This window comes from Fulmarus glacialis, unplaced genomic scaffold, assembly GCF_000690835.1.
Source record: "Fulmarus glacialis isolate BGI_N327 unplaced genomic scaffold, ASM69083v1 scaffold18746, whole genome shotgun sequence".
Taxonomy (NCBI): Eukaryota; Metazoa; Chordata; class Aves; order Procellariiformes; family Procellariidae; genus Fulmarus; species Fulmarus glacialis.
This window is the reverse complement of record NW_009220239.1, coordinates 18,182-28,931: the sequence shown is the minus strand read 5'-3', so window position 1 is coordinate 28,931 and position 10,750 is coordinate 18,182. Positions and strand designations below refer to the sequence as shown.

Below are 10,750 nucleotides of genomic sequence, written 5' to 3'. Positions count from 1 at the left end.
GTACCTACCGACTAAGGGCTCCTCCCGGGGCCCGCTGCAGCCGCTCCCCCTCCCCGCAGACACCGCCCGCATCTCCACGGGGCGCTCAGACTCTCGCTGTGTTTGTGTTTTTAAAGCCTGGATGTCACTGTTCCGCTCGGAAGCCCCTCCCCGCGGTGCGGCTCCTGAGCTCCCCGGTTCCCTGCCAGCCGCGCCTGTCCCGGAGCACCCGCCGCAGAGAAGAGGTGAAGCCGCAGACTTTGCCGTGTTCATTGGGTGTTGCTAGGCGCTGCTTTCCAGAGCGGTCCCTGGCCCTGGAGAGGGCAGGAGGAGGCAGGCCTGAGGCCAGCTTAATCAAAATACACAACTGAATAAGATCTGAAGTTCGGTTAAACTGCCTGTCCGCTCGCCTCTCGCCTTGAGCCGTAGCGCTTCTCTTTGACGCGACTTTTTTTTTTTTTTTTTTTTTTTTTTCTCTGGCAAAAGGTTAAAATGCTTCTTTGCTGATTAATAAGTCGCTGCTGTGGTTGATCTCAGATGCTTCCTGTCTACTTAAATCGGTTACATTAGAAACGTGTTCAGGGCTTTGCACATGTAAGAAGCTGCAGTCTGAAACTAGCATCCATAAACAACGTCTAAATTTCTTTTTCAGCTGGCTTTCTGAACTCTTTTATGAGTAATAACTCGCACCTTCTTTGCTGTGACATTAGTGATAAGAATAATCAAATCAGGCTTTGAAATATGTGTCTGTAGTGTGCTGCTTTATTGCATTTTAACGCAGTTAAAATCTGTTATTGGCACAGCCACTAGATTCCTTTGGAATGAGTCATTTGCTATTAACTATTAAATTTTAACTGCTATAAGAGAGCGAATCGTTGTATAGCATGCTGTGAAGAAGGAGTATAACAAACAAACATGTGACAACCAAAAAACCTAAAGGATTTGTGCGACCTGATCCAATGTCCCTGGAGTTAATGAACTTTGCCACTGTCTATCCTGAATCTTATTTCGGTGTTACATGTGAGAAGGTAGAGCTGAGCTTTTGTTGTAACAGTGATGTGCTGCCTAATTATTACTCTGGCTGCTAAGAGGGTGGAGGCAAACGTGACCATGCTGTCTCTTTAACTTTCCTTCTGCGACTTTTGAAGTTTGCTGGCAAGTGTCAGTCAAATCTGTCAGTGGAGACAGAGGGATAGAGGTCTGGAAGACAGAAAAATCTCCAATTTCCAAGAAGAGCAGCTGGCTCAGAGTAAAAGAGACCTGAGTTAGGAAAGGGTCTGGAGATGCTGGGGAAGGGAGATCGAGAGGATGCATGGGGGGACCAGAAGGAGGCCTATGAGGGCTAGACATGTGGGACTTTAATTTGTAGGAAACTGGGCTTTGCTGGTCACAGTTTAGTGACATCAAGGCCCTGGGCCCTGAAGAATATGGACCTCGTCTTGTCTGAAAGGCAGTTCTCTTCTGCAGTTAGTATGGGAGTTTGTCTCATGGGAGTTTGCTCAGGATGGGCAGTTGGAAACTACTCAGGTCAGTTCATATTTCTGCTTTATAGTATAAAATCATCACAATTGAATTCGCAGGACCAATCATAAATTAAGATTACATGGAAATGTTTCTATCTGTACTACATTTAACTAAACTTTTGGTTTTGTCTAGCATTTCAGCCTTACTGCTTCCTTGTAGACTTGCACGGCATTTTATAAATGTGATTGAAAATTTCAAGCTGCAAAGCAATGTATAGTAATAACCGGTGAAAACTCGGTCCTGCCTGCTTGGACAGAATTGATTTTAATGTGTACTTGTGTTTTTTGTTGGAAGTTGTCCATTTAGTGCTTTATTATACCATCTTCTTATAATTTAGGAAACAGCTTCACCCCACAAGTGGGTCTTAAAATCAGGGTGTCGTTAAGCAGTGTCGTGAAAGCCTGCGCGGGAACAGCTAAGCCAGGCTGGAAAGCAAAACCTTGTCAGGTTGAAGTTTGTTCTGATGCTTTCTGTTATACTTGTTGCAAAGCAGTTTGGAAAAATTAGCCACTCCTTTGAATGAATGGGGTTGCGGTGATGTTTATAAACTCTGGGCAAAGGGTGTTATTCATATCTTTGTTCAACAACATGAAAAGAATTGTTAAGGGGGGAGTTGTACTCAAGCTTGTACTTGAGGAAATGAAGATAGGTGTGTTTAGATACATTTAGAAATTCTGCGGATGGTTAAACCCAGTCAAATATTTTCCTACAGACTTTGTAACCGAACTGTTGCAATATACTAATGTCTGGCAACTAAAAAGACAGTTTAAGCTCATTATCCTGATGTTTACAGTAAGCAATACAAATGGCTGAAACAGGATTTTGAAGTATTTACTATCAAACCACTTTAAAGAATATGTTTACATATTTATTATCATTTGTAATGTAACCTACTCATGAACATAAGGCTGATAGTGAAATCCTTCAAACAGGCAGTTCTGTGGTGGTTTAGGTAGAAGGTTTAGCTTTACCTGGTGATCTTCAGGTAAACCTGCAAGAGCAGTACTTGACAATACGCAAGAGACCAAGAGGAACCAGACAAGATTGTACAGGATCCCCTTCTACAGGGATGGTTAAAGAAGAGGAGGTGAAGGCTGTGAGCATCCTGGAATAGCAACTGGTGATCTGACTCACCAGTATTTTAATCAGTCAGGCATTCTATTTATTTTTACTTTGGAACTCTTAGATATGCAAGGGAAGTCTTTTTTTCTCTTAAACATGTTAACTTAAAATGGCATTAAGTGTGTTTTAAGGTAGGGGTGTGTGCTGAGTGCTACAACTTTTTTTTTTAAGTCCCTTCTGACACAAATTGAAACTTCTCCTTGCTGACAGCACTGAGCTTGTTTAAATAACCACCCCAGGCCCATGCTACAATAATATGCCTTAAACTGACACGGCCGAAAACGGAACCGTCTTAATTTCAGTTCCATCTGAAATGTGGGCAGGCAAGGAAGCTCATCGATAGCATCCAAGCAGAGAAAGACAACGGCGAGGAGGCAGGGACAAAGGGAAGTGGTGCCTGGGGTTTGAAAGGGTTGTACATATATATCTACTCCTTGGGCCCCAAACCAGATCTTTAGTGTGATTCTTTTTTTTAACAAGTGTCATCTTTTTTTTTCTGTGGTGAAACATGTGGGTTTTGATAAGGTTTGATGTCTTTATGTGATGATTTTGTAGCTAATACTGTGGACAGGTTCTTTTGGCTGCAGACTTGGCACTTTCTCAAATACCTACTGACAGTTGTTAGGACTGGAAGGTCTCCAAAAGGTGTATGTTCTTCTTTTCGTTTGACATTCCCTGATCTAGTGATGCATAAATTCCTGGCTCTTCCCAGCTGTTGCTTTGTTGTAGTGGTCAGCAAACCAACATTGCTAAAATGCTAGTTGTGTTGTTTTAATAAACCAGTAGCAGCTGCAAAAGAGAAGGCTAACCTAAGTTAATGCATTGTTCATAAAACTCTTCTCAATAAGGAAGTGGGAAACCTCACTGAGACAACATTATCTTTTTTCTTTTTTTTTCCTTCAAACTAAATGTCAATGTGAAACTGCTGCTGAACATTTGCACTCAGACTAGGAGAAGAAATCTGCATACTTTGAAGCTGACTTATGAAGTCTTATGTATATTTTAAAGCTCTTTCCCAAGTCTTTTTTAACCAAATCTATGGGCTATTCCACAAAATGTTAACGGAAATTCTCCAAAAAGCCATTGGCAAGGGAGATTTAACCCAGGCATACCAAGCAGGACCCCATATTATGGTGTGCTGCAGAGTGTTTTAGTGTTGGAGAGGTATTTGCGTTACTTTTTTCCAGCTATGAGTCTCTCTTTCTATATACATAGTAACTTCATGAAACACAGAAATGTTCTTTTAAGGTTCCTGCTACAAATAGCTTCCAGTTGAGATGGAAGAGCTGAAGAGGGTGAACGGGGACTTGTTTAGAGAAGGGTGGAGGGAAGAGGTTTTAAAGGAGCAGAAAGCACATGGTTATCTCTTATATTAATAATGTTTGAGTGTCTCCTTAATTCTGACTCCCTACAAGCCTCAGATGACCTTATCCAGTATATTAGTTTCTCATAGGAGCACAAACATTATTTGAGGGAGGAGTTGCCACTGCCATTGGACCAGTGCCTCCACAGCACAACTGATACTGTGTTTGGCTTTCATTCTGTAAAAACGCACTTTCTTTTTTACAGCAGTGAGAGCTAACATTAGTTAACCAGAGGTGAGTGTAAAACCTTAGTGAAGATAAGGAGCAAGCAGTCTTTAATGCTGCTAGCAAAAGCCCATTGTGGGTTAGGGGTGTAGTATTCACTTTTATCTACTGCACCATTGACTCGACTTCCCCTTTCTTCCTTGAAAATAATGAGCCCATACACACGTCTACAGAAGGAAGAAAGTCAGGGATATTGAAATCAAGAATTACAGTCGAATCTAAGTGACTTGGATGAGGCAGAGGAGGTTGTAAAAACCAGAGAAGCAGTTTGGGGTATGAAACAACCACCCTTCAGCTCAATAACTTGAAGCTCCTCATCTTGCACATACATAACTTCTGTCTGTACAGGAAGCTCTGCTCATCCTGGAGCAGAGGCAAGTAAACAGGCAGCCGAAACCGCAGCTCCAGCATGTCTCATGTGGGTAAATCCTGTTCTTAGTGGTCTTGCCGTGGAACCTCAGGTACCCATTTACTGCTTCCAAGGCTCCCTTTTATCTAGAGCTTCCCTGAGAAGGGCTGCGCACAGGGCCTGGGCCTGAGAGACCAAGTGCCTACGTCCGAATTACTGGGGCTTACGAATGCTTTGTGCCTCCCTGGATTGCTGCCCCCTCCAAGTGCACAGAGATGAGTCTAGCCTGTTCAGTTCTGAATATGTAGCTTCAAGAGAAGTTATGCTTCAAAAATTATTTAAAATTTCTGATTTTTTTTTTTTTTTTGAATCACAACTTCTGCCAACTATGCTTTGTTGTACATACCATAAAAATAGTTGGGTTTTTGATTCTTATAAGGACCTGAAAATTGTGTGGCAACAGTTAAACTGGGCTGGGCTCACAGCTTCTGTGCCTACACAGCCTTGTAGACCTGAGTCACACATTAAACTGTCTGAGCGCTGGCGGCTGCTGTGTTAGAGGACGTTGCTTACAATAACTACCTCTTATTTTTTTTTTTTTAGTCGGCAAGTGAGGTATGTGCTTTGTTGACTTTAATCTCAGTAATGTTTCCTTGTTATTCTTTTCCATTTCAGAGGGCGACAAGGACTTGCAATTTTGCTTCCCCCCTTCCCCTGTTGTCTTTTAACTAAGCTGAGCAGTGACTTGTAGAATTACGTATTTTTTGGCGATGGGGATGGGTTTGCACTGCAGACCTTGAAGGTCCTTGAAGGTGAGGGGAGGGCAAGGAGGGACAGAGTTAATGCAAATCAGGAGAGAGTGAGTATAAAAATAGCTCTGAACTTGTCAGTTTGGTCACTGGTGGCTTGGGTTAGTCATCTGGCAGGCTCTTCTTCTGCTGCTCCAAGGGATTATTTTACAGCACTGAGATTTGACATAATTTCTGTAGAGGAGAGGGAGCAGGACGGGCGTAATGAGTGGGATACTGTCATCAGCACTTCTTTTGCACAGCAGCTGTTCTCTGTTTAGCTGCTGAATGTGGTCATTGTTGACTTTCCTTGTATACCTGCCAGGTTGTTAGGTGACTCATTTACACATCACACCAAGGTTCATGCACTTGGCTCCCAAACGGCTCCCTTCCCCTTTCTTTGGTGGCCCTTTAGGCACGGAGCACCCACGAGTTTTGTCATTTTCCTGATTGATCTCTGTATTCCCAGGAGCCTGTTAGAGTAAATGTCCTGTTGCCCCAGGCAGCTGTTCAGGGGGTGGAAAGGAAAGAAAAAAGGAAAAGAAAATCCCTGGTGCAGATTTAAACTGATGAGCCTCAGAGATGTGCTCCTGTAATAGTTCTGATATCTTGTTTTTGCTGGCCTCCGTTCAAATGTCCCTCCTCCTCATGTTATATCGGGTCCGTGGTACTTAACAACTGTACGTGTTTGCTAAGGTTTCTGTATTTTCATGGGTTGTTTAATGATGGAAATGTTCATTTTAAGATTTTGCACTTGAGCTGTGAGAGGACTGGCATGAGGAAGTGACCTCTATGGTTAAAGGGCAATAGAGCATATTCTGGTTTAAAAGAAAACAACTGTTTTAACTTTTTGGGAATCCAAGGTGAGGGGATCAGGGGCTAAACCAAAGCCGTTATTTCCTCTGGGCTTGCGTTCATTGTGCTTGTAGGGAACCCCGAACTCTCCGTGTTCTTGACTTCCACCCCACGATATACCCTCGTCCCGTCCCGCAGTGCCTCGTTTCTATGCTTCTTTATGCTTCTCCCTTTCCACCCCTGGCTCCCTTCCACCTTCCTCTGCGCTGCCAATTGGCCAAGATTTGGCATGTGCTGGGACTTGTTTGGAGCTACATTTACGCTAACTGGTCAGCTAGCAGCCCGTGCTGATTGACTCGCCAGCTGCTGCCAAGCGGAGGGGATCGTCTTTTCCAGCACCATCACTGTCCTCTATCCAACACCAACTTGCATTAATCCGATACACCGTAAGACCTCTACTTTTGTCGGGCTTGACCAAGCGTTTCAAAAGTTATTGGTGATTAAGGGGAAGGAAGGGGAGCGAGGGAGGAATTATGGATGGGCAGGCTGATTGTCTAGCCGTGTTTCATTGGAAGGAAAAATGAGAAATGGTTTTGAGGGTGACTGAGTACAGGGAAGAAAGCAATTAGCAGGATTTTATGTGGTGAGAGCACAATGTAATTTCTCCTAGGTGCACTCTAGGAGAAAATCTTTCATGTCTTCTCTTTTTTTCTTTTTTTTGGGTGAATATTCTTCCTGTTTGGTGATACAAGAGTTCCCTCTTCTGTATGGTTTCACTGTTTGTATTTAAACTAAGGGAATATACCAAGAAATAAATTTCCCTTTGAAATCTGTGTGGTCTCATATTTTTAGTACTGAGAATAATGTTGATTATTCAGATCTTCAGTGGTACAAGTCAGGGATGGAGAGCTGGCGGTCTTGGGTTCTTTTTCAGCTCTGTGCTCAGAGGTTGGGTAGGACCTTGATTTGGTTTAAATTATTTAGTAATCTGATACCTTCAGCAGCCTCCTGTTCCTAATGAACTTGAAGCTGCTTCTGCCTGTGAAGTTAAGTATTTTGACAAGTGTTTTGCTTTGGTTTTTTATTCTTACTCAGTGACTCTCTGAACCTGTGAAATGGCAGTGATGGGAATTACATGCCAAGGAGCTCCTGATCCAGCCGTCAAGCACAAGAAGGAGCTCACAGCTACCAAGGGGCTGAACGAGACAGTTAGTGAAAAGCAGAGCAGTGTTTGCAAAGTAGAAGATTCAAAGAAGGTCATCTTCCACAGTCAGTGGAAAATCCTGAATGATGTAATCACCAAAGGAACAGCAAAAGAAGAAACAGAAGGAGGCTGTGCATCAATTTCTATTATTGCCCAAGCAGAATGTAAGTAGCAGGGCGGTCTGCTTTTCATTGAGAAAAAGGAATGTGTAACGCAGTATGAGATTTCACTCACTTTGCACTCCTGGAGAGCTGAGCTGAAATCTATTTGTAATCCCAAGTGGGGTGGAGTTGGTGACACATCCCAGTCTCTATTTAGGAAGCTCATGAAATCTCCTAATAATGTGGCAGCACCCACTGAATAAAGCATAAATAACAGAACAGCATGTGGCCATTGCACCTAGCTGCTTTGACTATAAATCTATGTCCTGCTGGGTCATCTGTTCTTGGCTGACTTCTGAAAGGTGTTTTAAAAGAGAGGGGGAAAAGAGAAGAAAAACAGAATAAAGCTGTCAGGCGGGAAAGAGCTGGGGGATCAGGAGATCACAGTGCTGGGAAGCTACCTAATGCTGGGGGGGGAAGAACATAGTGTGGGTGATGTGGCACGACTGTGTGATGATTTGTCTGGATCACTGCTTGGTTTAGCAAGTCGGTAGAGTTGTTTCTTAGTCCAGTTGTTACCAGGAGAGACTTTGCCTGATGTTGAAGACATGTGATGATCCTGTTTTCTTTCACACAGGTGAAAACAGTCAGGAGTTCAGCCCCACTTTATCAGAGAGATCCTTTATTGCTCATAGTAAGCGTTACAGGTGAGAGACCCCTTAACATGAATACCCACCTTCACTGTTGTGTGCGCTGACTTGTTCCAAATCACCCTGGCTCTGTGTGCTTACAATAATTTTTCCAAAAGCTTTCCTGTTTGAATTTTCTTTCACACAGGTGAAAACAGTCAGGAGTTCAGCCCCACTTTATCAGAGAGATCCTTTATTGCTCATAGTAAGCGTTACAGGTGAGAGACCCCTTAACATGAATACCCACCTTCACTGTTGTGTGCGCTGACTTGTTCCAAATCACCCTGGCTCTGTGTGCTTACAATAATTTTTCCAAAAGCTTTCCTGTTTGAATTATTTTTTTGAGCGTGTCTTTCCCCAAACATCTTCCTCAAAACCTTTTTGTGTTAAAAGAAAAGAAAAGTGTAAGCACAAACCATTCAAAACACCTTGCATTGTCTTATTGTCAATGCCTGCTGATTGTCTTCTGCCTCTATTTCTGGGTTGTCAAATTTATTTTGAAATGACTGAGTCATTTTTTGGGGTTCATGGGCTTGAAATAGAAGGATCCAAGGGAAAGTTTTCAGCCTTCTTTAACTGAACTGTCCCGATGCTTTTGAAACCACATTATACCACCCCCTTTGAAAAGTTATGGGAAACTTAGGCTGCTGCTAGAAGTAGTCCTGAGAAGAAGGAACTGCTTTGTTTCTGGGGAGGATGAACAAAAGGAGATGAGAGAAGAACCTTTACTTAATGACAGCATCAGCAACAGAAATAGGGTTGTGAAGAGAAGCTCAAAGTGGTAAAGGGGGAGTAACAGTTGCGATGGAAAAATGGAGGCTTGCTTTTCTGAAGTCATCTGGGAGTGAGCCACTTTTTCTTCATGAAGAATATGTGCCCTATTGGGGCACATACTGGAGCTTTATTAAGTGCTGGAGCTTTATAAACCAGCTCCAACGCTCTCTGAAGTGGGTGACTGGGATGTAGAATTAGGTGCTGCCTGTTTTCTAGCAGTTTTCAGCCACTGAATCTGGCCTTGTGAAGTATATGGTTTGACATTGCCCACTGACTTTATGACGTTGGCCCATGAACCAACTGAAGAAATGCAGAGTGAACCGTTTCTTAGGGGTTTTATGTTGAATGCACGCCAGCTACATGTTCAGGTGCAACGTGGTAATGCCATCACCTAGAACTCTACTTACTGGATCTTCTAGCACTCAGTGGTGCACTGAAAGAGAAGGAAAAGATGGAGAGAGCGGTGCTGGCTGTGAACTGCATCGCTGTTCAGTAAAGGCAGAGGATATACTGCATGGATCAACAGAACAATTGTGATTTCTTCATTTGAAGATCAAATATCCTGTTTTCTCTTACAACTTGATTAAAAACATCTAACTACTATGATTGGTATTGAATAACTGCAGGCAAAAGTTCCTCTTGAGAGTTGCATCTATTTGTACAGACCCCCAGTTGGTGTGCTGGCCAGTGCTGTTTTGTATATTTATGCATTCCTAGAAATCATATTGATTGAGCTTTACGTGCCAGAACATTTTGGCTTTTTGACGCTATTTTATTTGAGTGCACTTATTCATCCCTTTTTTTTGGTGCAAAGCCTATTTTTCTTTCCAACAGAGCAGACGTTTATATTATGAGCACTTTTATTAATTTTAACAATTTTCTAAAATAGATTGCATTTATACAGAATCTCTGTGTTCACTATAAATCATAGACACGAACTGTCTCAAAGCAACCTGGAGACATCCAGTGCTTTTCCCTCTACTTTGCTGTCTAGTCTTGCTGTTCCTTGCAGAATTTGCAAATACTGGGAGACTTAATGCTTTGCTTCCCCCCCACACCTCCCACATTTCTTTCTCACAATGCCAGATATACTACTGTGCCTTGATATTGAAGTTACAAATGTTACATATTAGAAAGCAAGAAGTTATGTTACCGTTCTCTATTCTTTAAATCTCAGAAGGCAGAATTGCTAATTCTCATTCTTGTTCTGTTGGTCATAATTGTTAACTGGAGGTGTGCTTTCACCGTCAGATCTAAGAGACTTGATGCATTTTGGTTTCCAATAGCCGGTCAGACAGTCTCGATCAAATCCCCAACAATGTGGCCCATGCAACGGAGGGGAAGATGGCACCTACCTGTTGGAGAGGGAGGCATCGTGGTAAGACGAAAAAGAAACGTCACAAGAAAAGATCCAAGCTGAAAATACAAACAGTGGCTGCTGGCAGGCGAGGTCCCAGAACTCCAGAACAGGAGAGCTGCACCCCAATTCCTGTCCAGGTGAAAATCCCTAAACCTTCCTTTTATACTATTGGGATCCCTGCAAACTCCTAACAATTCCTGGTTGAATTTTGGGTGGCTATATTGAGGTTCCTGCTCAGCTGTTTTGTTCTGTTTTATTTTCCAGGAGGATGAATCACACCAAAATACTCTTTACAGAAACAATTTCTGGGTTTCAGAACTTAATAAGGACTTGGCCTATGATCCGCTGCCATTTGAGAAACCTGAGAAGGTTCTGTCCACAGGCAAACTCCATTCACCAAGGAGCCAATACAAAACAGAACTGCACAAGTTGATAAGCCCTATTCAGTGCCTTAATCATGTTTGGAAACTGCACTA

The 10,750-nt window shown here is 42.8% G+C and overlaps 1 protein-coding gene across 1 annotated transcript in view; it reads left to right on the top strand.

Moving 5' to 3' along the window:
- The first annotated feature begins 7,255 nt into the window (after positions 1-7,255).
- MAP3K14 (mitogen-activated protein kinase kinase kinase 14) overlaps positions 7,256-10,750 on the top strand; it is a 15,711-nt gene continuing 12,216 nt past the window's right edge. Inside the window, 5 exon segments of the mRNA XM_009580696.1 lie at positions 7,256-7,514; positions 8,089-8,158; positions 10,201-10,411; positions 10,539-10,740; positions 10,743-10,750. The exon segment at positions 10,743-10,750 is cut by the window's right edge and continues 381 nt beyond it. Coding sequence (XP_009578991.1) covers positions 7,262-7,514; positions 8,089-8,158; positions 10,201-10,411; positions 10,539-10,740; positions 10,743-10,750 — 744 coding nt within the window. The 5' untranslated portion in view covers positions 7,256-7,261.